This window comes from Equus caballus, chromosome 15 (assembly GCF_041296265.1).
Source record: "Equus caballus isolate H_3958 breed thoroughbred chromosome 15, TB-T2T, whole genome shotgun sequence".
NCBI classification, from domain to species: Eukaryota; Metazoa; Chordata; class Mammalia; order Perissodactyla; family Equidae; genus Equus; species Equus caballus.
In genome coordinates, this window is record NC_091698.1 from 13,285,963 (window position 1) to 13,312,832 (window position 26,870).

A 26,870-nucleotide genomic window follows, 5' to 3' on the forward strand; every position below is an offset into this window, starting at 1 on the left:
GTGCCCGACATGCCAGAACCACCTGCTGGACACGCCTGAAGCACCTGCCAGTCTTGTGAGAACCACCTGCCAAGAACTCCAGAAACAGGTGTTGCACACGCCAAAACCAGGTGCTGGACATGAATGAACCACCTTAAAGAAATGCCAGAACCAAGTCCCAGACACGAGTGAGTCACCTGCAAGACATGCCAGAACCAGGTGCCTGACATGCTGGAACCACCTGCCGCTCACGTCGAAATCACCTGCCGGATACGCCGGAACCATGTGCTGCACAGGCGGGGATCATGTACCAGACATGCTGGGACCACCTGTTGGATATGCCAGAACCAGGTGCCTGATTCACTGAAACTACCTGCCGGGCACACAAGAACCAGGTGTCAGACAGGCCTCGACAACCGACAGGGCACGTTGAAATCACCTGCATGATACCCCGTAACCATGTGCCAGACAGAACGGGACCACCTGCCGGACACACCGGAGCCACCTCTCAGATATGCCAGAACCACATGTTGGACACGCCGGAACCATCTCCCGGACTGACCTGAACCACCTGCTGGACACGCCAAAATCACCTGCCTGATACGCTGGAACCAGGCACCTTGGATGCTGGAAAAACCTGGTAGACATTCCGTAACCACCCGCCACACACTCTGGAACCACCACACAGACATGCCAGAACGACCCACCAGACACACTGGAAGCACCCACCAGACAAGCCAGAACCACCTGGAACCAAATGACGGACATGCTGGGACCATGACTCTGACACGCCAGAACCAACTCCCGCACATGCCTGAAGCACCCAACGGTCACGCCTGAGCCATCTTCCGAACGTACTAGAACCACATGCTAGACACTTCGGAACCACCTGCCAGACACTTCGGAACCACCTGTTGGATGTGCCGCACCCAGGTACCAGATACTCTGAAACCACCTGCCGTATACGCCAGAATCAGGTGCCAGACATGCCACAAACACCTGCCACGGAGGCCGGAACCACCAGTGTAACACATTGGAACAACCTGCTGGACACGCCAAAATCACCTGCCGGATACACCAGAACCAGGTCCTGGGTACACCAGAAGCAATTTCTGGAAAAGGCCGGAACAACCTGCTGGACACACCGGAATCACCCCTGGACATGCGGGAACCAACGGCCAGACATGCTGGAACCAACACCTGGACACTCTGAAAGTACCAACCGCACACGATGGAATCAGGTCCTGGACACATGGTAGCCACCTGACGGACACGCTGGAACCACATTCAGAGCGTACCGGAACCACATGCCAGACACGCAGGAGCCACCTGCCAGAAACCATGGAACCCCCTGTCAGATACGCCGGAACCAGGCACCCAGTACGCTGAAGCCACCTGCCGAATATGCCAGAACCATGTGCCAGCCACGCTGGAACCATGTGATGGATACACCAGAAACAGGTACAGCAGAGGCCAGAACCAGGTGCCTGAAATGCCAGAACCACCTGCTTGACACAGCTGAACCACCTGTCAGTCTTGTGAGAACCACTTGCCGGATACACCAGACGCAGGTGTCGCACATGCCAAAACCAGGTGCCAGACACATCTGAACCACCTGCCAGTCTTGTGAGTACCACCTGCCAGATACACCAGACACAGGTGTCGCACATGCCAAAACCAGGTGCCGACATGACGGAACCACCTGCAAAACATGCCAGAACCAGGTGCTGGACATGCTGGAACCACCTGCCGGACACGTCGAAATCCCCTGCCGGATACGCCGGAACCACATGTCACATGTGCTGGAATTGCCTACCAGACATGCCGGGACCACCTGTTGGATACGCCGGAACCAGGTGCCTGATTCACTGAAACTACCTGCCGGACACGCCAGAATCAGGTGTCGGACACGCATGGAAAACACACAGGATATATCGAAATCACCTGCATGATATCCCGTAACAATGTGCCAGAAAATAAAGTAACTAGGATGTGTGAAATCCTATTGAGGCATATTCATATAATGCATTTATTATCATCTTTCTCGCTTTTTCTGTTTTATTGTTATAATTTTTTTTTTTTTGAGGAAGATTAGCCCTGACTAACATCTACCGCCAATCCTCCTCTTTTTGCTGAGGAAGACTGGCCCTGTGCTAACATCCATGCCCACCTTCCTCTACATTATATGTGGGACTCCTGCCACAGCATGGCTTGATGAGTGGTGCATAGGTCTGCACCCAGGATCTGAACTGGCGAACCTTGGGCCACTGAAGGAGAACATGCAAACCTAACCACTGTGCCACCAGGCCGGCCCCAAGTTTTCTGTTTTTTTAAAGCAATTTCAATTCTTGCATTTGTTTCACCAGGAGTGGTATCATCATCTTGGACAGTTTCCTCCAGAGTCACAGTATCTAAAATTTGGAGCGTTTTTGTTGCTTGTTTGGATAAGTGATGTCAGAATGTCTAGTAAATCTTCCCTAGGAGAACTGTCTAAAAGACGTCTCAATTTAGCAGCTGCAGGGACATGTATATTCAACATTTCAATCGATAGTAGTTCATTTTTGTAGAGCTCATCTGATAATTCTCCCAGCTTCTCTTTAGTTTTACAGGTGTTGAAAAATCCCTCAAGTCAGTCCAACAGTTCCACTTTAACAGCAGGATATGACTTCTCTTTTAAATCTGTACCATCTGCAAACAGCACAGGCGTGTGGTCAACAAAAGTGAGTGGGAATTGGGCTGGGTACTGCCCACAATCTGAACCATCAGTGCAGCTGCCCCAATCCTGTGCAGTGGTGGCAGATCCTGAGTATTGCTGGCCAGGTAGGTCATGCTGGGGATGAGACTTAGGATGGTGCTCTGCAGCCCTCGAGCAGGCAGCTCCACACCAGCTGCCAGTTGCAAGTCCAGTCCACACTGGGTGCACATGGGGGAGCTTGGAAGCAGGAAGCCATCTGGGTGAGCAGCAGCAGGAAGTGGCTGAAGAAAAATTATGGGAAGATGAGGGGAGAAAATGTATAATAAATAAAGCTTGCCTTGTTATGCAGATAAATCTCTCAGTTAAAAAAATTCTCTAGGGGTTGGCCTGATGGTTCACTGGTTAAGTGCGCACGTTCCACTTTGGTGGCCTGAGGTTTGCCGGTTCTGATCCCAGGTGCAGACATGGCACTACTTGGCACGCCAGGCTGTGGCAGGTGTCCCACACATAAAGCAGAGGAAGATGGGCATGGATGCTAGCTCAGGGGCAGTCTTCCTCAGCAAAAAGAGGAGGATTGGCAGCAGTTAGCTCAGGGCTAATCTTCCTCAAAAAAAAAAAAAATTCTCTAGGGGCTGGCCTGGTGGCACACGGGTTAAATTCACACATTCTGCTTTGATGGCCTGGGGTTCACCAGTTCAGATCCCAGGTGCGGATCTACACAACACTTATCAAGCCATGCTGTGGCAGGCATCCCACGTATAAAGTAGAGGAGGATGAGCATGGATGTTAGCTCAGGGCCAATCTTTTTAAGCAAAAAGAGGAGGGTTGGTGGGGAATGTTAGCTCAGGGCTAATCTTCCTCAAAAAAAAATTCTCTAAGAGTCATTCTCTTTCTGGTGCAGATGCTTTTCCTAATGGAAATTTCCTTTAGAAACATAAATTTCCTTTCCAAAGAGGAAGTCTATCCTTCATTTAAAGCAGTCAAGGTGGAGATCAAGATTTTTTCCTGCATCTGCTGGCTCTCGATTGCTTTTGGCTCCAAATAATTTGTATGTCAAAGTACCATACTTTGGGCATCTTCAGCATTCCTTCAAGAAGAAACAACTTGTTCTTGGAAGTCTCTGTCTCCTCCCCAACCCAGATGCACTCAAGCTGTTAGGGGCCAACAGCAAACAGGGTTCTGCCTCAAGAAGCTTTGGGGAAGCCTCTTCACCCTGAAAGGCCTGAGACACACTAGAGGGATAGATCACTGCAGGTTCTTCAGCCATTGAAAATAATATAAACAGTTCCATTCTCATAAATTTAACAACTTGAAAACAAGGAACAACTTACCAATGTTTTCAAACTAACAAAACTCAACCAAGATGATAGTATTTTCCTCAGTCGGGCGCTGCTAGCCAAGCTTTTTGCCACAAAACTCAAGACTTGGATTCATGCGACACACCTGAAGAAAGCACAAACTCTGGGGGGAACTGCACATCATTTGGTGACTTAAAAATAAAGATTTCTCCAAATGGAAGCAGACAGTATCTGATGCGAAGGTTTCCAAGGTGTCTGGACCAGGTCTGTTGGAAGTTTGTCTGCCAAACCTTTGAGGATGACATGACACTTCAGATCATCTCCAATGCCTCTGATCTTGATAACATGCAAACTTCAGGTAAAAAGTGCCAGAGAGTTCTCCCTCCTCTCACTCCGTGTTCCTCAAATGTGGCTGCGATAGGTTTCCAATCTGTGTGTTTTTCCTCCAACCTGGGACATGACTCCCAGAGAAGCTCCTTCCTGGCATCGAGGGACGAGAGGCTACTGAAAGTGGAAAAATCTGACTGCAGATCAACAGTGCTTTCAGAGAAAGATCGCAATCAAAATGGGGACTGTGAAAGTTAATAAACGGAAACGTAGTTGAAATAGTGTTGGAAGGCTAATAGAGGGAGTTCTCATGCCCTATGTCAAAGGCGCAGTGCAACAGGAAGAATAAAGACTTTCTCTTCCTGACCAGTCAGAAACTAACCCAAGGAGAGACAGTCACAAGTCTGCCGATGAAAAGCCACTGCCCTCAAGACTGTGTCCAATAGCCCCCACAGTTTTCCCCACTCTGAGATAAAAGAGCTTCTCCTCTCTTCCTTGCTGGGTGCTCCTGCATGGCTTGCCATGGTTGCACACTCCAAATGGCTATTCTTTGCTAATCCCAGATAAACCAATTTTGGCCAGAGAAATAACTGGCTGTCTATTTGTTTAAGGGCAAGACTTGTTAATAAGCAAGAGATGTAGAGAAAACATTTGATACAATCCAACTCCTGTTTGTCATAAAATTTTCTAGCAAGTTTGAAATAGATGGAAACTACTTTCACTTGTTGAAGGTCATCTACAGAAAATGCGCAGTTTACTTCATGCTTAACAGGGAAAGACTAAATGATTCTCCCCACAATAAGGAACAAGGAAAGGAATACCACTTTCACTACTCTTATTCGACAAAATACTGAAGCTTCTGGCAATAACAGAAGTAAAGGAAATAAAAACCATAGAGTTTAGAAAGGAAAACATGTAACCATTCCTAGTTTCATTGTTGTCTGTGTAAAAAATCTCTGGGAATCTACAAAAAAAAAAAAAATCAGAACTAATACGTGAGTACAAAAAAGTTCACCAAGTATAAAGTACAAGATCAACACACAAAAGACAATTTTATTTCTACAACTAATGATGAACCTGCAGATGATAAACTTGAAAATGCTGTATTATTTAAAACCACTCTGAAGAACATGAAATATTCAGGCATAAATTCAAGAACATGTGTACAGGATCTGATGCTGAAAATTATAAAATACCGATTACAGTGATTAAAGAAGATGCAAATAAATTGAGAGCCTTACTATTGTCAAAGACAAATGCAGCAGAAATTAGTTAAAGTGGTGAAAGCAGATTTTATTCAGTAACAGCTGACAGAAGCTGAGCTGCGCTCAGATTTGTACGGAGGTGAATCTAGAATTTTAAAGAGGGAATGAAGGAGCAGGGTTCAGGGGCTCAGTAGAGTCAAAGAAGTGAAAAAGTACAAAGGTTGGTCAGCGTAACTGTGATTAGACCCACTGTGTTCGTTACTTTGCAGTTATCAAAGTTAGGATTCTATCCTCACTCAGAAGTTGAGAGAAAGAGGCTCTATCTGTCTTAATGATCGTATTTCAAAGGAGTGGCTCTTAGGTCCTTTAGAGAATTGTGAGAGATACATATCTACAGTTGTAAGCCCTCTTTAGTAAATACTCTAAGAAGGGGTATCAGAGGCCTATAATTGGGTGTTGACTAAAATAAATAGCAAATTTTTCTGTCAGCTTTGAGCTCTCAGGAAGGCATTTTAATGGTGGGCTGGAGTCATTCCGGTTACACAGACTCATGCAGCTAGAAGCCATGCCAGAGTGTGGTTGAGTCTCCTCCTGGTGTGGGGGTTTGGAAGGAGTTGTTATGTGCTGAGAATTCTGCAGTCCTCACCATGTTACTGGATAGAATAATGAGTACAGGTCTCAATTATCCCCAAATTGATCTATAGGTCTAATATTATTCTAATAAAAATTCCACCACAGTTTGTAGACAGAGACACCTTTTTCTAAAATTTATATAGAAAGGCACATAGCTGAGAGTAGCTAAAACAATCATGACAGGAAGAATAATGCGGCAGTAAACACTTTAACAATATTTAGTATTGCCTTGTACATACTGTAATCACAGCATCATCATTTTCATTGTAGGACAGCTACATAAATCAATGGAACAGAGTAGAGAATCCAGAAATGGACCACAGAGTTATACCTTAGTGATCTCTGACACCGAGTGAACCTTAATGTAAATTATGGACTTTGAGTGATGATGGTGTGCCTATGTATGTTCATCAATTGTGAAAAGTATACTACTCTGATGAGGGATATTGACAACAGAAAGGTTATGCACATGTGGGGGCAAGGACTATATGAGAACACTGTGTATTTCATTAAATTTTGCTGTAAACGTAAAACTGCTCTAAAAAATAACATCCATTGATTTTTTAATAGGCAATACAAGAATACCTTGTAGTGATAAAACTGATCATTATTTTAGCTGTGATGGATACAGAAACTTGCACATCTGATAAAATTGTACAGAACTAAATACACAGGAACAAATTAGTACAAGTAAAACTGGAGAAATCTGAATAAGATAGTGGATTGCATCAATGCCAACAAGCTGGCTGTGGTATCGTCCTGTAGTTCTGCAGAATGTTATCATTGTAAGGAACTGGGTAAAGTGTACACTGGAACTTTTGGAGTTATTCCTTACAGCAGTGTAGAATCTACGACGATCACACTATAAATTTCAATTAAAAATAGTTGGCAAATGGAAAGTCAGTCTATGTTTTAAGTTAGGAAGTTTCATTAAATGGTCAGTCCCATTACTTTATAAATTGAATACAATGCCAATAAAAATTTTAACGAGCTGTTATGTTGAGTTAGATAAATGATCCTACATGGAAAAAATAAACGCATAAGCTAAGCTAGGAAAATATGGACCAGGAAGAACTCTGAGGGAGGAGCTGCTCTATCACACGTTAAAAATATTGCAGAGACTGTAATGCGACAGGAGAGGATTGTTGCATGCACAAGAAGAGGAGAGAAGGGAAAGGGAGGGGAGAGGGTGGCAGAGGGCAGGGGAGTGGGGGAGGGGTGGCCTGATTGGAAGTTGTTGACACGGGGAAGCTGGAGCTCACTAAGTAGAAGGCAGGCATCCTATGTGATGGTTTAGGGAGCATATGTGACTTTCTCTGGCGGTCCTGTGTTGAAAGCAGAACGAGAGTTTTGGAAACTGGCAGTTACTGACCAAGTGCTGACTGTTCTGTGCTGAATGCTGCAGGGGCTGTGATTTGGCTTCTTGGGATGTTTGCTTCCCACGTTGGGGGTCAGAGTTATACTGTCATATATGATCTGGCCTTTGTCCATTTGTATATTCAGTCTCAAAAAAACAGTCGGTGCACAAATTCATCAGTTAGCTCGTCATTAAAAAATAGTCTCTTGGAAAGTTAAACCTTCGAAAGTTAAAAAGATGAAAATGGTAAAAAGATGAAAGATGCCAAATAAGTTTTATAGATAAATATGAAGAAATTGAATAAGAATCTCAAAATCAAATGTCCAGCAGTTAAGTATATTTACTTGAGAATATATCATGCAAACTATGTTTAAGTAGAGTGTCATTTTTATTATCAGCATAGGAGAAAAGATGAGTTATGGAAGGGATTCTGCTCATGCTCAGCTATTTCCTTTACTTAACATTAAATCTTGAATAAAGTATAATGTCAAGCTGACTCATTTACTCCTTCATTTTAAAAGCTGAAGACTATTTCCTTGGTTTTTAAATAATGAGGTGTAAAGGAGGGGGTGAGGTGTTGAAAATAACTTCCACTGAGATTGACAGTAGCAATTGCTCTTGATTTTTTTGAGAGTCGTGGGGTCACCCATCAAAGCAGGAATGCTATTTATGTTCAGAAATTAAGAATCTGAATTTTATTAGAAATTTTGACTTTTATATACCCTCAAAAAGTAAACTTAGGAATTTATTTGAATTTTTAGCTCTGTTGAGGTATGAGTAATAGACAAAAAATGCACACGTTTTCTATATGTGTATTGATTAGTTTGGACATATGCATACACCCATCATATCATCCCCACAACCAAGTGCTGAACACATCCATGACCTCCAAAACTTTCCTTGTGATTTTTGTGTGTTTTTTTAAGCTTAGGAATTTCATGGATTTTAACCTAATGCTCAGATAAAAGAGGGAGAAGATGAGGTGTACATTGTTTCATTATGGTACCTTAAGACATAGACTGTCAACATACACATGACTTCTGAAAAGCAACATTTATTACTTTCACAATGAAATATTTTCTCCTATTTCCTTCAAATATATGGCCTTCTTATTCTACCCCCCACCCACTTCCTTTGTGAGTAGGGACTCAGGAGAAATTTCCAATGGTACTAACAAACAGGGTCCAAGGGGTGGCTGCCCCTCAGCCCTGCAGGCTTTTCCCCTGTGAGAAGCGACCACTTTGCACGTGTGTGAGCCAGTGTGGAACAGGACAGAGTATGTCTGCAGACTGGTTCAGCCTGCTGAGCCCCTTTGCTGCTTCTAACCTATGGCCACGAATAAAGCTAAATGGAGGGAAATTAAACTTTGATGTGTTGATGATTGAAAAGGAAAGTGACTTGCTCTCTAAGGGATAAAGTCATTTGGAGGAAAATCAAATAACTATCATAGTTATTTTTTCCTATCTTATTTTTCCACTGAAGCCACTAGATATTTCGATCTTTCTGACTTCCTAACAGAATCCAGTAGTACTTTCCTTTTCTGAGGCCAATGAACTGTTATGTAAGGGGCTTCTCTTGCTTTTTCCAAACCCTCCTGGGATTCTGTTTATCTACTGTTCGTTTTCCACCCCCTGCTTTTCAGATTGCTTTGTTCACTGTCCTTGTAAAATAAATGTGGCTCATTAAAATAAGCCTCATTAATATGTATCTCTTTCACTGCATTTTATCTAATAAATATGCTGAAGATTTTCTGTATTCTGCATGTGAATCCTTTGTTGAATATTGGAACTGGGACAATCTCTTCGCATCCTGTGACTTGCAAATTCCCTCTTGTAATGTGTCTTATGATGAACCGAAAGCGTAAATTTTAATGAATCCCAGTTTACCGATATTTCTTGTATGGAGAGTGTGTGTGTGTGTGTGTCTTCTTTGAGAAGTCTTTTCTACCCTGTGGTCCCGAGGATGTTTTCTTATGTTGTCTTCTAGAAGTTTCATTATTTTACCTTTCCCCTTTAGGTCAAAGTGTCCAGGAATTGAGTTTTGTGTGTTGTGAGGGTAGGGCTCAAGGTTTCCTTTACATCCGTATGCCCGTCTCTACGAGTAATAACAGGCAGCATTGGGACAGGTGGACACAAGCCTGGGAGTTAGGGGTCCTGTATGCTCAGCCTTACCCTCCCTTTAAAGCACCCTCTGAACGTGGGCAGGTGATTTTCCCAGTTCTCCCTCCTCTCAGACTCCTTCTTTCCTCTCTTCCTCCTATCCTTCATTCCTCCCTCCCTCGCTCCCTCCATTCTTTCTTTCCTTCCTTCCTTCCATCTATCCACCCGAGCATCTGTCCAGGTATCAGTCTGTCCAACTGTCCTCCTGCCAGTTCGCCTGTTTGTCCTTCTTCTCTCCTTCCATCCTCTTTCCTCCCATCTCTCAACTTCTCTTCCTTGTCTTTGTTCTTCCTGCTTTCCCTGTGACCCTCCATTTGTCCGCTCTTCCTCTGTCCATCCAGGTATCCCCTCTGTCTGTGCCTCTACCTGTCTCTTTGTTGTGTGTCTCTCTTCTTCAAGCACACTGTCTCTCTTGGGTTCATCTCACTCACAGGCTCGAACATCCCTCTACTCACACAATCCCTCCTTCTGTCACTCACATTTATGGCTCACCTGTGAATGGTTGTCCTGGGACAGCCACTGTTGGAGTGCAGAGGAGCCTGTGGGGCTTCACCCACTGTGTGGGGTCTCTGTGTCTCCCAGACGACAGCCCTTTCCACAGCTCCTGAGCCGGGCAGCATGTTCCTGCCTACTTCCTCATTGCTTGAGCAACCAGAAGCCACCACAGGCCTAGGGCACCCCTCTTCCTTCCCCAGAGGAGCTCTCCAGCCCCACACCTCAACTGACCAATTCTTACTGGGCAGCTGGGAAGCCGAGGTGTGCAATTCTGCTTTGAGGGCAAGCATGCTGATCACAAGGATTATACCAATATTTCAATCTGATGCAGCCCTCAGAGAGCCCCTGGTCTTGTGAAAGTCACAGAAAATTCTAATACAAGGTGGGATGTTTTGAGGAGAAGCACCTGGCATCCTTTGGGTGGGAAGAGCTCTCTGGAGGGAGTTTTGCCCAATTGGGGTCTTTAAGAAGGAGTAGGAGTTACATAGGGAAATAAGGTGTGGAGCGTGTTCCTGGCAGAGGAAATTGCATGAGCAATGGCCCTGTAGGCAAAAACAGCATAGTGTACGGGAGAAGTGACAGGAATTTGGTTTGCCTGAAGCACAAAGCCTAACTCAGAGTGAATGCATCAATGAGGCTGAAGAGTCAGCAGGAGCCAGATGTGCAAGGGCTTTGAGTGCCAGGTCAAGAAGTTTGAACTTAACCCTGAAGGCCTTAGGGAGCCATGGGTGATGCTAGAGCAGGAGTGTTCTAGTGAGATCTTCATTTCAGAAAAATGCTTCTAATGTTCAAGGCAGAGAACATCCTTTAGACAATGCATCCAGTGAGCATGTTAGGGTGTTGGTTCCGGTGAGAAAAGATAAGACCTACCTGGGACGTGAATGAACAGAAGGAATGCATTGAGGAGCAATCTGTAGGTGCAGTTGGTGTTACCGGCAGGGGAGGGAGGAGGAGCTGAGAGATATGCTGGCTTCAACTTGGATGAGCGCAGCATTGGGTGGTGGTTCCACTGGGAGCAAAGGCAACAGATGATACTGAGTTCAGGCTTCTGATCTGGTCTCAGGCCAGCTCTCAGTGATGGCCATCTCTCTCCCTCACTTCTTGCAGCCAAGGGGCACGACCTGAAGGCCCTCACACTCAACTCCACCATCTCCAACATCCAGTATTTGACAGACATGAGCAAGAGCTCAGCCACATTGAACTCCACTGAGAGAGTCCTGCAGCACCTGATGAGACCCTGGTGCCAGCAGCTCCCGGCAGGATGAGTCCCAGCCAGCCGCACCCCACCTGCTGTCTCTCCTGCTCGTCCTCCTCCTGCCTCCTCCCCTGCTTGGATCCTTGTTCAAGAAGAGCAGCCTGGGCCCCTTGTCTTGGGCTGTAGACTGATCTCCCTCAGGGAAGTCCCTTTTCTGAGCATTTGAGAGTCATGAACACTTTCGGTGACCACCCCAATTTTCACTCTTCCCACTGACTGCCAATTTGCTCCTCCCTCCCTCTGGCCCCCATTATCAGAGGATTCAGGACATCTCTCTAGAGTCCCCACATTCCTCTCTCCCCGGGCCTGCGGAGGAAGGGGCAGCCTCCAGCATGGAAGCTGTCTGCACCTACCACCCTGACCCCATGGCTCATGATGGAGAGTGTGACAGAGACCCCATGTGACAGAGAGCAGCATTCCTGGGTGCTGAACCAGCTGATCCACCATGTGACCCCGAGGGACCTCTACTCCCTGGTCAGGGACAGCCTTTTTGTCAGTTGTGAGTGTTCGTGCTGAGCTGGATTGACAGTGATCGTTACTTATGCCTGTTCTGCTTTATTTCCTCTCTAACAAGTCAGCCCAGGTTCTGAGTGGGGGACACAGAAACCACATATGTAAAAAGTTTCAACTTACAAATGGAGACTATGTAAATGGATTTGTTGATCCCAATAAAAAAGAAAAAGTGAACTATCTCACTATTAATTTTTATATAGATTGCCTGGACAAATGGTAATATCTTGGTTATAATGGGTTTAAATATACCATTAAAAATTAGTTTCACTTGTTTATTTTTACTTTTTTAAATGTCAGTATTTAAAAAAAGTTTAAATTTCATTAGATAGAGTGTGAAATTCTACTGTTGGACAGCACTGTTCAAGACGTGAAAATAAAGCCCAGAGAAAGTGGTTAGGGACAATTTTTCCAAGGAAAGGAGTCAATCTGACCCACGTGGCAAGATGCAGAAAACAGTCTCATACACACATACATACACACACACACACACTTAGTAAGCAAGACCAACATCATCATAGAGTTGAACCACTACTTCTCAAGTGGCAAGAGGTTGCAGTCCTACATTGTTCTAAGTGGACGAACCTCAGGAAAGGAGCCAGGAGTCAAGAAAATTTACCAACCAGGAAGATCTAAAACCAGAGAGTAAAGGTCAGGATCTTTGGTGAAGTTCCCAGCGGCGGATTCTGTTAGAGACTCAATACGTTAGCGAGAACTTTGCAAGAAGGGTTGTTAACAGAACTCACCTATCCTTTCCTATGTAAAAGTACACAAGTTTTGTAAAGAATACTAGCTCCTGCCAATCAACGAAAAGATGGTAGAACACGAATATCGCCCTTGTAAATCACTCCTGGATTAGTGAGCCAGTCAGGGAACAGATGACAGTGGATTGAGCTGGACCTCATTAGGCTGATTCTGACTTCATGACCATCCTGTGGATTGTCTCATGCCAGGAACTCTAAAACATGCTGTCCCCACCACTCTTTTGCCACCAAGGTCCACCAACCAGACCTTGCTGACAAATGCCCTGGCTGGGCCCCTTCTGACCACACCTGGAGGACTCTCCACAAATCCTACTCCATCACGGTGCTCTTCCACCCGCCACTGGCCAGGGAGGCATTTCCTCCAAGGCTGACACTCTGTGTGCCCACCTCTGGGAATGACATGTCTCCCTCAAGTGAAGAAAAGGATCTGAGTTCCGAGCCTGTGGGCTGCAGCCATTAGGACAAGGCCTGGGGTTTGCTGCCAGACAGAAGAGAACCTTTGGTGGGTGTGGGTCCCAGGGTTCAAGAAGCCCCCGTGATTCCTGGATAGAATCCCAGAAGACGATGCAGGACGGAGGAGGGATGCTTGGGTGTGATTGTCCTTGGGAATGTCCATAGGGAGGCGGATCTGCCATTGGTAATGCCTTCAACAGTGTTGCTCATTCATCGATTCATCCTGTCTCAGGGAGTGCTGTCTACATCCTTCCAGCCCCTAGTCTCCCGTCTGGAGCAAACAGACAGCGTCAGAAGAACATTTACATTTCATTTGTAATGTATGCGTACAGGGCATGCAATGTGCTGGATGTTGCAAGTGTTTTGAAACATTAACTCCTTTAGCACTCTCCATATCCTCACAAATTAGGTACGCTTATCCTTCTTGCCAAGAAGAGATGAAGAAACTGAGGCACCAATGAGGTAAGTACTTTGCCCTCTACCAATATCTAGGAAGTGATTGAGGTGGAATTTGAACCTAAGTTGTGGCTCCATATTCTCTGCTCTTAACCATGTTCTTTGCTCCCTATGACTTCACACCATGAAGACGTTGGCTCAGTGTATCCATTTTCTTGTTACACCCGGTAGCCCCACTCTTTGATCTCTGTCTGAAAAAGATGCTATTCGCATCAAAACTGTTGCACATACACAACCAAAATGACTTCTCCCCATATCCCATGTCCTGGAAAATACATAGAGAACATTTCAAAACATTTCTTGCCCAGGCTGGGAGTGCTTCTGGGAAATCCCACTGTTCCTGTAAGAAGCCAAGGGCAGGCTGGGAGCTGTGTCTTAGGGGAAAGGTGAGATCAGGAGATACTATGGGGTTACAAAATGGATGGGGGACCTCAGCAGGAATTGACTTCAGGATCTGGTGGTGTTTCAAGCTGGGTGCTAATTTTCTGGCTGTGGGTGTAGGGGCTGGTGCCGCATTCCAGGGAGAGGCCAGTCTCCCTGTGTTCTTGGGGAAACCAGACCCTTGAAAGCAAGGGAATGAGAATTTCCTTTCACAGTGGACTTGGGAGGGGAAACATTCAGCCCAGAAGAGACAGTCATGATCCTGAGGAAACCAGAAGAAGCTGCCTCCTCGTCCGCCAAGCAGAAAGCCCTCCTTCATGGACTCACTTTATCCAGATGAGACCAAGGAGGAGGACATCATGAGATGCCCTTGCAGGTGGGAGACCTGTGACAGTGGAGCCTGTGTCTGGGAGGCTCTGAAAAGCATCACAGGGGTGACATTTGCTGTCAGCAGGGTGCCAGATGAGAGGCACGCCTGCCTGTGTCTGGGAACAGTTTGAGTGTCAGGGAGAAGGCACCGCTGGCGCAGAGGCTCACAGGAAGAAGTGGGTCTGACCAGACAATGTCCGAAAGAGGGCAGTGTAGCTGGAAGGAGCCTGAGAAGAGAGAGGAGGGTAGATGGGGACAGGCAGGGCCAGAGGGCAGGAACTGGCAGACTGTGCTTTTCCCGTCGCTCTCTGATGACACTGCTCTAAGACATTACACCTGGAAAATACAAATCCTTAACATCTCACAAATTCTGTGTGCCAGGAATGGGGCACAGCTTAGCTGGGTGCCTCCGCCTCAAGGTCTCTGTGAAGCAGGGGCTGCGGCTATAATCCGGCTCGACTTGTGGAGGGTTTGCTCCCAAGTTCACTCACATGCATGTTGACGGGGTTTGTTTGGACTGAAAGTCTGAGTTCCTGCCTGTCTGTTGGCCAATCATTCCCTCCGTTCTCTCCTATGGAACATCTTCATAGGGCAACTGAAAACATGCACACTTGCTCCCCCGGTTCCAGAGATATAAGATGCAGAGAGAGAGAGAGATGGAAACAGAAGGAGGGAAAGAGGGAGGGGACTAAAGCCAATGAGTAAGAAGGAAGGGCCAGGCTTTTTGTTCTTAACCTTGGGTTGCAGGCCATCCCATCACCTTGGCTGCATTCTATTCAGAAGGCAGTTCCTGACCACTTGTGGTTCTCCAAGGATGTGCACAGCAGAAGGCAGTGAGCACTGGGAGCCATAGTGGAGGCTGCCCACTACATAGGCCGACACGAGGCACTTGGGTCTGATTCTAAGTCAAACAGAAGACCCTGCAAGGTTTCATGCCAGTGAATGGAAGTATCTGAATTTCCCCTAATTTCCACCTGTTAAAGGTGCAGACCTGGAAATGAGGCCCAGAGGGGCAGTGACTTTCTCAAGGTCACAGAGCTGGAACCCAGTCCTGTTTTGAGGGGTACTCCACACTACATCCCACCCGTTCTTGTCATTCTTTCATCTCTAAGTGTGTGCATCAGACACATGGAAACCAGACCACAGGTGTTGTCGCTATTGTCTGTTCTACACTTGAGGATGTCTCAAGGGAAATATTTCTGGCCTCGTCCCCATCGAGCAGGTTGGGTGATTAAGGAGGCCCTGGGAGGCCCATTGGCATTTCCAGGACACAGAGCTTGTAGGAAAAAAGAGGTCGGAACTCAGCTGCATGTCCTCAAGCTGGAACCCTGGTTCCATCTCAAGGTCCTGTGTTGGGATCTGTGCTGGCTATTTGTGTACAGTTCTGGAGGTGACATGGGCAAGGAGGGTGAGCAGCCAAGATCCCAGAGAGGTTTTCGGTGCATGTGATTGAAGAAGGCGCCCAGGTAAGGGAAACTTGAGGAAGTGACCTCACTTCCTTGGAGACAGACCCCAACAGAACTTAGCACACTGGTCTCCAGGCGCCCACATTCTAGACATAGCATCCTATTGAGCCCACTTGAGTGGCGACACTGAAGACAAGAGGATGTTCTCCTGCTGTCTCCCGAGTTGTGGAGGCTCTGGCTTCAGGAAAGCCAAGAAAAAGAGCCTTTTCAGTCACTATAGACACTGGCTTGGCCCTCACCTGCACCGCCTCTGTCCAATTGGCAGGAGGAGCCCTCAGGTAACACAGGGAAAGCCCACAGGGTTAGGCCACAACTGGATGCCACCCGCACAACAATTTGAGCCTCCTTGTGTGTCGGAGGGGAGTGAGAGATGGACGGCGGTGCTGAGCAGGGACCCACCCTGGGCAGGAGCCATTTGCTCGGTGTTGGAAGCCTGGCAGTGTGTCGTGTTCCCAGCCTAGGTGGTGGCTAGCAGGATGGGAGAGTGGGTGCTGGGAACCCAGCTCCTCTACCCATAGGTTAGTCCCGAGCCCTCCAGGTGTCATCTCATTCCCTCCCTGGCTAGAGGTCTATGCAGATGCTGCTCGGTACCTGATCTGTGCTGGGATTTCCTCCTGTGGCCAAGTCGAGGCATGCCCCTCAGACCTCCCGGCCCGGCTCTCGGGCACTGTCTTTGCAGAGCTGCACGCAGGAGGTGGTGGAAGAGCTGACGGATGGCTTCGGGTACTCCATCTCCCTGGACAGGGACCAGCTGCACCGCGTCACCAGCAATAACCAGGGCTGCTCTGAGGTGAGAGTGGGCACGGAGGGGTCTTCCCACCCAGGCCCCTGAGATGACCAGGGCAGGCCCAGAATCCAACCTCAAACTGCCGTTCTCCTGGGACCCTAACAGGGCTGTCCCCCATGAGTGTCCCACAGTCCCATTCCCAAAGGAATCTGGACTTCCGCTCCTCCCCACCAGCTGCATAGGAGGGTAGGAGGGCACTCTTTGCATTTTCCTAGGAAGATTAGAGAAAACGTTGATGTCGTTGTCACTTCCCAATAGGCCCTGAGCATCTTTGAATTTTGCCATTTTTGGAAAATGAAACCTCGATAACAAGGGTCTCCAAACTCCCTTTAATGTAAAAGAAATAACCATCAGCGTGTTTGAAAGTCAAAGGGATTCTCAGAACGTGTCACTGCCCTGTACACTGTTTCCAGACCTGGGAGGGGTGAGGTGGCCACATAACATTTCCCTCCAGGTCAGGGTCTGATGAAGCCTCAGGCAGTTAGAGGGGAAGTCCCTCAGCCCTCACTTTGGGCGGTTCTCAGTTCTGACCCACAGGACCTAGAGAAACCACTTGGCATGCCTAAGCCTCTGTTCTCCTCTCTAGAGAGGGGTGTCTGTTGAGGATTCACTGGGCTGGTGCTCTGCACAGAGGGAGCTCTGTTGTCCCTCAGCGAGCAAATGGCCTCGAGGGAGCTCAATGTGGAATCCTTCGCAGGACCAAAGTCAGATTGTGCTTTGAGAGCCCAGAACTTTGCTGAGTTGGGACCCCTGTCTCTCCTGTCGCACACGTCTGGGAGGGGCTAGGAGTTCCTGGGTCAGCTGCAGACCCCGATAACGCTGGTGGTTCGCAGTGGTGACCCTGACTCTGTGTCCCTGCTCGTCCCACCCAGAGTGAAGATGAGTCCACTCTGTCTGTCACTGAGGCCTGCAGGATGCGCGCCCTCCAGGCAGGCATGATGCAGAGGCTCTCAGAGACTGTGCTGCCAGCCTTCCCCAGCAGAGTCCTCTGCAGTGTCATCACCTCCCTCTGCAGCTACTCAGGCTCCAGCACAGCCCACCAGGTGCTGGACCAGCTGTTTCCCAGGTGACTGCCCGCCTCCTCCTCAGCACAGTGATGACTCTGCCCACTGCCAGCTGTGTGTCTTGCCTTGGGAATGTCACCGCATCTCTCTGAGCCTGAGTTGGCTCCTCTGAAACGTGGGGTGGGAGAGGATGAACTTGCTAGGCTTCCCCCAGGGATGAATGGGATCAGCCATCCAGGTGCTGCCCTGGTGCCCGGCTCTGCAGAGAGGGTGGTGGGCCATGCTGTGGTTGCTGGTGGTGATTATTTCTCTGTCCCCCACGGAAAGTAGTCTTCCTCTCCCTTCACTGGCTTGTGGCTTTTTGAGTTTGGAAAAGCACCTGGAGAGCACCCTGTCAAGGAGTTTGAGATGCCATCCAGCTGGTCCTGGTGCTTGTACTTGGTGTAGCCACTTAGGGATCTCTAGGGCCACAGAGGGGCCACAGGCCCACTCAGACACCCGGGGTGGTTCTGCTTGGAGGTCATTCAACAATATCTATGAAGGACCTACTCTGAGTAGGACTTCTGGACACACTAAGTGTCACTCAGTGACTGAAGCAGACAGCCTCCCTGGCCCTCCCCGCTAATCTGAGAGTCAGACAGTCACACTTGACATCATTCACAGGTCCCATCTACCCTCCATCCCGGGCGATGCCCTCATCCCCTTTGGGACACATGGAGGCAGCTTGGCCCATTGCGTGCGGGATGCTGGAGGACAGGACCACCTCCCAAAGTGAGTGGTCTTTGGGTCGAGATGGACGGCCTCCTGTCTCTAGCAAACAGGGTGTGGGGAGAGGATGGAGGCTGTGGCTGGGTCAGGCCTGGGAGAACCCTGCATCTCACCCATCTTGTGATTCCCATGGGAGGGCTGAGTTCTGGTGGCTTCCACTCCGGCAGGACTGGACTCAAAGAGAGCTGTGCATGGGTCCCAGGCCCCTTGAGGATTGGAAGGGAGACTGGGCTGCGTTGTCCCCTAGAGACCCACTCCCAGCAGAGTCCCAGCCCCTCCTGCCTCCCTTTCTCCACATCCACACCTTGTGAGCACCACCGCCAGGTCCATAGTAGGAGGTGTGTGAGCAAGCTGCTCCCAAATCTGCTGGAGTCTTCATTCCAGTGGCCCACATGCATGGAGGGCTTGGGTGGGCTGTGTCCAGACCCTTGGGGAGGAGAGTATCGGTGGGAACAAGAGACTCTCACAGACTCTGTGTTTAGCCTGCTGGATGAGCAGGCCTGCCACAGCCAGGACAGCCAGCCAGGGCTCAGGGCTGGGATGGGGCCCTCCTCTGGAGGGGGAGGGTCTGGCAAAGGGGCGCAGATGCTAACACGAGTGCCTTGGGAGGGCGGTGTTTAAGGAAAGGCCGGGTCACTGACTCTCTGGCCCATCTGCCTCCATGCAGTGCTATCTATTTCCTGCTGGGAACCTGGCTGGGCCAAGGGCAGGGTTGCAGGGAGCCCCTGCGGTTTCCCTCTTGGACCCTGCAGCTGGCCACTCTGCACGTCAGCTTTGGTGGCTCCCATGTGGAGGGCCATGCCTACCTTCTGCCAGGCCCCCTGGAGCATCTCAAGGCCATTGAGGCCGAACGGAAAGGTGAGGGGACTGGAGTCTGGGAAGACTGTCTGTGTTGAGGTTCATGGGCTAGCGTTCCCTTAGAGGCAGTGGAGCCCTTCCTATCTTTGGAAAGGCACAGAAACTGTCAGGTGTGTGGGTGAAACTTTCTCTTTATCCTGCTCCAGAGCCAGCTCCAAAGCTCCTGCCACTTCCAGAGCCAGAGCCAGTGCCAGCCCCCGGGCTGGAGCCAGCTGCACCTCCAGTCTCACCACGTGTGGTAGAGCTGGAGCCAGCAGCCCCTGAGTCGGCCACTCCAGGACCAGAGCAAGGGCCACCATTAGAGGCAGCCCCAGAGCCCAGCTGCCCCTGGGCCGTGACCACCGAGGACCAGCTGCGGGAGGAGAAGCTGAACATCTTGGACTTCCCTCCCCAGCTGGTGGCAGAGCAGCTGACGAGGATGGCTGCGGTGAGCAGAGGAGCTCGCGGGGCGGGTGGCCCCTGCCTTCCTGGTGCCATGAGCCGCCCCACACCTGCCATTCCCTGCTTGGGATTCCTATGATCTGGGTACAAATCCCTGCTCCCTCCCTTATCAACACTGTGACCTGGGCAGCTTTCTTTCTCCCCAAGACTTCGCTGTCCCCTAGCGAACAGGGGACAGTAGAGACGGACACTCAGCACCTGCTGTACAGGGTGGCTGTGCCGATGAATGAGGTGGGAGAGAGTGGAAGGTGGGCAGAGTCTGGCCCTTTGGTGGGGGATGGGCACTCACTGAAGTGCTGCCAGGTCCTTGGGTGGATCCCCCACCTGCACAGGTGGCCCAGACAGCCTCAGCACTTAGCAGGAAGGTGATGTGCATTGACTCCAGTGGAGACAGTCAAACAAAGCCGAGGGTGGTCCCTGCCTCAGGGGGAATGTGCATGGGAATGGGGAGTGGGACCCGAGGGGCCCTGGGATGGGTGGATGATGGCCCTTCTGGTGGGCATGTGTGGGCTGCCTTCTGGAGCTTGGAGGAAGTGAGACGGGGCTGGGAGCAAATGTCCCCTCCCTTCCCCACAGTACTGTGTCCGGGGTCATCCTGGACTGGGTGCATTCAGTGGACACAGACAAAACCCAGGGACTCCCACAAGCCTCAGGCCACATGCTCTGCTTCCTGAGCTCCAGTTCTGATCTCACCCTGCCTGGGCCTATGGGGGACTGTGGACGCCGAGCTGGGGTGCGGCAGGACCGGGTGACACTCCGCATCTTCTGCAGGAGCTGTTCAAGACGTTGGTGCCCGCCCACTGCCTCGGCTCCATCTGGTCCGAGGGCGACAACAGGGAACGAGAGTACCTGGCACCCACCGTCCGTGACAGTGTGATGCACGACAACACCGTGGCCAATTGCATCCTCGTCACCTGCCTTGGGGACCCCAGCATGACAGCGCAGGACAGGGCCAGGGTGGTTGAGCTGTGGATCAGGGTGGCTGAGGTAAGCCTTGGCACGCCCTGTCTGGATGCGTGGGAATTGCCTCTTGTTTCTCAGCTCTCAGGATTGAAGTCTGGGGTCTTAGTCCCTGGACTGTCCCTTGACCCTCATGCCAGGGCCACACTGACCTTGACTTGAGGTCCCAGTGGGGACAAGCTCACTTCCTTCCTTGTGTTGAGCTACAAATCCTTGTGCCTGGCAGTGTTACTCGTCGGGTGGCAGGTGTGCCCTCCCTGGCTTCCCTGGGCATCTGTCTCCTCCAGGACAGGGGAAGTCCGCGAGGGGACAGAAACCAGAGGCAGCAGAACTTCAGCTCCCCCTCACGGCTCCATCTCTTCCCTTCCCCAGGAGTGCCGAGGGCTCGGGAACTTCTGCTCCCTCCACACAATCCTTTCTGCCCTGCAGAGCCCTGCCATTACCCGTCTCCAAGACACCTGGGGACAAGTTTCCAGGTGGGTAGTCTGCTCTCCAGCCAAGCACCATGAGGGTGAGGTGGCCCAGGCAGCCTGATTTGGGCCGGCATGTCCCCCAAAGTCAGCTGAGGCCACCTGGAAGACAGCGAACGCCGGGCACGGGGACTGAGCTGGGTGCTGGGTCTCTGGGTCTCTCAGCGCCCTTAGGCCAGCAGTTCTGTCCCAGGGATTCATTTCCTTCCAGACCAGATCCTGGCTTGAGCCCAGGTGGAGATTGTCAAGTGTTTCCTTTGCAGCAACAGAAGCCTCTATGCAGCTGAAACCAACACTGTTCCAAAGAGATCTGTTTGGGACATCTGGGAATGGAGGTCCCGAGGACAAGAGGGGAGGCCCCTCCGCAGTCCCATGGGGACCTTAGAGCTCAGAACACCCCAGTGAAATCCCTCATCCAGGCCCCAGGCGGTTTGGATCTGCTGGGTTCTCAAATAAATGGGACTTGCCTTCAAGCATCCCACAGTTTTTCTTGCTTTCTTTCTTTCTTTCTTTCCCCACCCCGCAGGGAGAGTTCTCGAACCTGGAAGAAGTGGGTCAGGAGAGAGAAACGCGTGAGCAGGGAGCTGCTGGTGCAGGTAACCTGGAGGCTGGAGATCTGGAAGGAGGCCAGAAGGAGAGGGGAGGGGAGCATCCCGAGGGGATCCTAGGAGGTGAGGCTATGGCAAGGCTCGGCCCAGGCTGGGGGTCAGAGAGCCCGGTGAGGGTGGGGCAGGCCGGGGCCACTCGGCCAGGCCCCGCAAGACACCCTGCCCTCCCCCTCCCTGTCTGTGCAGCTGGGGTCTGGACGCAACCCTGGAGTCCAGAGGTCGGGGCCTTGGTCAGATTTGGAGCCAGGGCTGGGGTGAAGGCAGCGGGGACAGGGCCTGTAGCTGGCACGGGGAGCAGCCTCTCCCAGTGGGTCTTTGAGCCAGTCACTGCCCCTCTGGGGGCCTCCGTCTCCTCCTCTGGGAAGTGGAGGGAAATGATCAGCGGTGCAGGCCTCCCAGCGGGGTGCTACCATCCAAGGGAGGACAGGAATGTGAGGAGATTTGTGCCGGCTCCTCCTCGAGAGGTGACTGGAGAGTAGTGATGACACGCAGATGACTCTGTGTCCTCAGGAGACTCCTGGAAGCAGGTGACGTTCTCCTCACACTGTTCAGCTGAGGAAAGAGGGCCAGGGAGGCCTGGGCAGGCCCAAGGTCACACAGGACTGAGTCCTGGAGCTGGGACTGGTCTAGAATCAGAGCACCCTGGAGGTGGGAGCAGCAGAGGCAGCAGGGGACTGGAGCCGATGGCCAGGGTCTGAGATCAGGGGCCTTGGGGGACATGCGGAGGGGAGTATGGGCGCACTGACCCTGTCCTCGGCCCCGACAGGAGGCGACCTCCGTGTTAAAGACTGCAGAGAGGGCCCGCCAGGGAGCCCAGGAGAGGCAGCGGCAGCAGGTGAGGGTGACTGTGGGGGAGGGGCCTAGGAGTCAGAGGAGAGGGGGCTCCCCCTCCCAGCTGGAGACCTCCCTCAGGAGAGGGGCCTTCCTCCTCAGGCGAATCTGCTGTGGCTGCCAAGCATGACGGGCCTGCAGTGGCAGTGAGCGGGGGGAGGCCTGGAAGGGCTGGCAGCAGGGCAGATTTGGGGTGGGGAAGGGCAGGGGCCACTGCCTCTGGGAGGGGCCAACAGCCAGCCCTGGGACTTGACTGACGGAGTTTGGTGTTCCTGGAGGGGAGCGGGGGAGGGAATTGTGTGTGTTGGGGTGTCCCGAGGATCCTAGGCTGCTCTGTGTGGGAGCGTGGGGTGGGCAGGAGGCTGGGCTGAGGGGTTTCAGGGGAAGGTTCATGGGGGCACCTGAGAGCGGGAGCTCATCACCATGCCCATCCCGATGGCGGCACAGGGGGTCGTCCCCTCCCTGGTGACGTTCTTCCGTTCCCTGGAGCTGCTGGACGCTACGATGGAGGATTATGTGGAGGTGAGTGAGCCCGGAGGTGGGTCCGGGGGCTCAGGCTCCTGAGGGTGGGGAGGAGAGAGTCCTGTCCTGAGCCCTGAGCTCTCTGCGTTTGGCAAAGGTCCTCTCAGCAGGGCCTCCAGCCTCGTGTGGGAGTTGGGGTGTCAGGCCCATCTCCCCAGTGGGTGATGCAGGCTCTGCATAAGCCACCGTCCAGGTTCCCTGGGCTGCTGAGGCTCAGAGCTGCCTGACTGTGTGGCCGCAGGAGGTGGTGTCTGAGCTGGACTCAGCCTCTCCCTCTGGCCCTGCCAGTGAGGGAAGAGAAGTCGGGCCCCTCCCAGTCAGGAAGCACATCAGAGGCTGAGCTGTCCCTTCCTGCCTGAGGCCTGAGTCTCCCCACGTGTCATCAGAGAGGGTTGGGTCCCAAGGTCTGTTGCCTCAGTTGCTCTGCGCCCCCTGCTCTGGAGCCCAGAGACTGGCCCAGGTCCAAGTCCGGGCTCTGGATGGGCCTGCCCACTGGCAGTAGTGCAACATTGCAAGAGGTGTGGACGGGGGCTAGTGCTGGCCCCAGGGGGCTGTTTCTGATGGACTGCGGCTGTCTGCTTTCCAGGGCAATGTGCTCAACTGTCGGAAATGGAATGAGGTAAGCGGCTGCGGCCTCCCGGTGGGGAGGGTGGGGGTTGGAAATCAGAGACCCCCCCGCAGTGGGCAGCACCCCCTCTGGCCCAATCCCCAGGGTGGAACATTTATTTGCACAGTTCGATATACAGAGCTAGGGATCCTATGGCATTGGCGGGTGGGGGAAGGGCTGGCATCAAAGACTCCTTCCTGGAGGAGGAGCTATTTTGGGCCAAGTGTGAGAGCAGGCAAGCCCTGACTGGAATCGCAGGGAGGGAGGGTTCCCAAGTGGGCAAAGGCCCCAGACTGGCCCCTTGCCCCCTTCCTCACCCCCTCCACGAGCCCTGCAGGGTCCCCCACTCAGGCCCTGTGGGCATCCTGTGCTTGCTCTGTCCTAGCAATTCAAACTGATGGACGAGATCGAGCTGCTCCAGGAGGCTGCAAATCTGTACACCGTGCAGCCCGACGAGCACTTTGGGGCCTGGTTCCAGGCCGTGGAGCCCCTGAGCAAGGAGGAGAGGTGAGTCGGGTCAGGAGTTGGGGGAGGGCAGGGCAGCCTCTCTCTGCTGACCAGCTCCAGAGCCCATGGCCGTTGCTCCATGGTCAGCCCCTGATCTGATTGCATGGCGACCCCTGGGGCCCTTCGACCCCAGCTGCTGGCAGGCTCCAGGACGCACATGTGATGTGTGGCTCCTGAGAGCTCCCAGCTCCGCTCTGTCCTGTAGCTACAGCCTGTCCTGCCAGCTGGAGCCCCGATACCACTGGGTCAGAAAGATTCGACTCTTCTTCAAAGGCAAGAAGAACCGCTCAGGCCAGAGTGAGTGTCCAGACCGGCAGTGGCTGAAACCATGGGCTCAGGAAACATTCAGGCTGAGCGTGGGCCTGGGGAGGCAGACAGCTGGCCCTGGGTTCCAGCTCCACTGCTGAGCAGTCCCGTCCTGGGCGGTTGCACTCACGTTTCTGGGACTGGTTTCCTCCTCTGTGAAGTGGGTGACGCTAAATCAGATGGGGTTCTCTTGGCTGACTGAGCACAGAGCGCAGTGGGGGCCGGGATGGGGTGTGCACTGTGGTTCCAGGGCAGGCCGCTCAGGAAATGCCTCTCTTTCTCCAGACACCAGACCCCCAACCAAGGGCCCAGTGGTGGTGGTCGATGACCCTCCTGAGACCAGCTGAGCTACAGCGGGGACACAGCGTTGACACTCAGGGTGCACAGGGCCACCTCCCCTGATTCTGATGAGGAGAACTTTGTGATCCGTTTCTTGGGGTCCCCTGTTGGCCACGAGGGAAGGCACCAACCCCTCTTCCCCCTCCCCCCTTTTGCCCAGCACCTATTTCCCTATTTGGCGGGGCCATATTTTGTTGTCAATGGTAAACGCTCCGTTTGAGTATTATATTAAATTGTTGCTTCTTTCTAATCCTGGGAGTGGAGGTGTGAGTCTTTCGCTCGCAGCGCTCATGGAGACCAGATCCAGAAACTCACATTCCTCCTCGAATTTAGAAATCTCCCAGAGTGAGCGGCTCAGTTTATGTGGAGAAGGGAGAAGTGCCAGTCCCCTCCCTGGCTACTGAAGGACGTGCCCAAGTGCCCCTCCCGCCGAGGACAGGATCATTGCAGTGTGGTTCACCCTGTCCAGGAGCAGAGATGGCCCCTCCGACCTCTTGGGACTAAGCGGTTGGAGGCGTTTTCTCAGGCAGATCCACAACCACTAAGCTGGGCGTGTCTGTCAAACTAGCACGTGCCTGTCCCTAGCACACGTCCTGCCCAGGACAGTGGCTGCCTTTCGACACTCTGCCGGAAGAGGGAACATTTTCCCGGTTTCTCTTGCACACAGATTAGGACCTTGTTTTCTGATTCAGTCTCCGCAATGGCTTCAGCTCTAAGTGGGGAAAATACCGTCAAAGGCTCAAAACGTGCACATAGAGAGGACGAGGCCAGAGGAAGGTCCTGTGGACATGGACCATGGGCAGGCAGGACTCTTCCTTCTCGGGCCCACTAGGGGCTCCCTGTTCACCTCTGACCTAGACTGGATCCCCCTGGGCTTCTGGTCCCTGACTCCGAATACCATTTCCTGCTTGTTGCCTATCCAAGGGGAAAGCTGTGGGATGCAGCTTTTAGGGCCTCAGCCAGGTCTCCCACCATAAACCTAGTGCTCCCTGTGAGCTAGGATTTTCAGCATCTCTGCACTTCTGCATACAATTGTATCTTGGGGCAGAAATTCCCTAGATGCCCCCAGCCTTTCTCATCATCATCCTGACCAGGAATGACCCTACAGTCTCCCTGCTGCCGAGGGTGACTTCTAGGCCTGTGTGCTTCCCAGGCCCGTGGTGTCGGACAGTCCCAAATTTACACAATCTGGAGTATTTTTAGTGATTTTCCTAAAGTCGTTGCTGTGCCTGAGCCCAGCAAGTGTGCAGCCCCTCGGCTGGCTGTGTTCTTTTCCACAGTCTTGTGCTGTGGTTCTGTCGTGGGGATGTGTGCCTTTCCTGTTGGGAGCTTTGAAAGAGGAGGCCTAAGAAGGGTGTGAGTTGGGGGTCTTGCGGGGAATGTCAGCAACCTGATGATCTGTGGATGTGCGTGGACACAGCCTTACCAAGGGAAATGCTGAAATGCTTCCCATCTGGGTGCTGAACAGACACTGCTCTGAGCTCAACAGGAGCACCGGGTCCAGAAGCAGGAGCGAAAGCGTGACCACCCACCCTTTGCAATGTCGTCCCTTGGAAAGAGCCTGAAAGACAAGGGCAGGGTGAAGCGCTTGGCACTTCTGAGTTATCCCCTCCTTCCTGGTGGCTGCAAGTGTCACTCAGACACAGGCAGGCTGGGCTCTGCCAGGGAGGCCGTCTCAGCACAGCGGGAAGCTGAGGATCAATCCTGGTCCCCGGCAGCCCAGGTCTTTGCTGATGCGGCACAGCCACCCAGCAAAGAGACTTGCCAGAGGAAGGTGGGGAAGGCTGTGCTGTCCCTCGGAGGAGAAAGAGTCGTGGCAGGTCCCAGGGCTAGCCCAGGGCTGGGATGAAGGCATGGGTGTCCCAAGAGAGTCTCCTCCGGGACTGGGGTGCTCCTGAGAGCCGACCCGGCAGGTAGCAATATTTAGTTTGTTGTGGGAGTACAGCTGTGGACACAGGAGGCACCATTCATCCCATCTTTGGGTTTCCAAATTGGAAGTAGGTTGTGGAAGTCCACGAGGAAAGAAATTAGCAAATCTGGATGAAATGTTTCTTGTTCAA

General features: G+C 51.6%; 1 protein-coding gene across 49 annotated transcripts in view; it reads left to right on the plus strand.

The window, feature by feature from the left end:
* LOC138917619 (ral guanine nucleotide dissociation stimulator-like) overlaps window positions 1-25,060 on the plus strand; it is a 93,391-nt gene extending 68,331 nt beyond the window's left edge. For 38 of the 49 annotated variants that reach the window (XM_070234863.1, XM_070234858.1, XM_070234857.1 and 35 more), the window contains 15 exons: window positions 11,256-13,592; window positions 16,482-16,592; window positions 17,462-17,655; window positions 18,257-18,364; window positions 19,029-19,219; window positions 19,366-19,646; window positions 20,432-20,647; window positions 20,993-21,096; window positions 21,617-21,686; window positions 22,465-22,533; window positions 22,977-23,051; window positions 23,638-23,670; window positions 24,044-24,165; window positions 24,371-24,462; window positions 24,757-25,060. In XM_070234863.1, the coding sequence (XP_070090964.1) occupies window positions 17,504-17,655; window positions 18,257-18,364; window positions 19,029-19,219; window positions 19,366-19,646; window positions 20,432-20,647; window positions 20,993-21,096; window positions 21,617-21,686; window positions 22,465-22,533; window positions 22,977-23,051; window positions 23,638-23,670; window positions 24,044-24,165; window positions 24,371-24,462; window positions 24,757-24,818 (1,575 nt within the window). In that variant the 5' untranslated portion in view covers window positions 11,256-13,592; window positions 16,482-16,592; window positions 17,462-17,503 and the 3' untranslated portion in view covers window positions 24,819-25,060. Of the gene's footprint in view, window positions 1-11,255; window positions 13,593-16,481; window positions 16,593-17,461; window positions 17,656-18,256; window positions 18,365-19,028; window positions 19,220-19,365; window positions 19,647-20,431; window positions 20,648-20,992; window positions 21,097-21,616; window positions 21,687-22,464; window positions 22,534-22,976; window positions 23,052-23,637; window positions 23,671-24,043; window positions 24,166-24,370; window positions 24,463-24,756 lie in introns of those variants that run through there. The other 11 variants (XR_011425839.1, XR_011425840.1, XR_011425841.1 and 8 more) reach the window with 2 other exon arrangements.
* The last annotated feature ends 1,810 nt before the right edge of the window (window positions 25,061-26,870 follow it).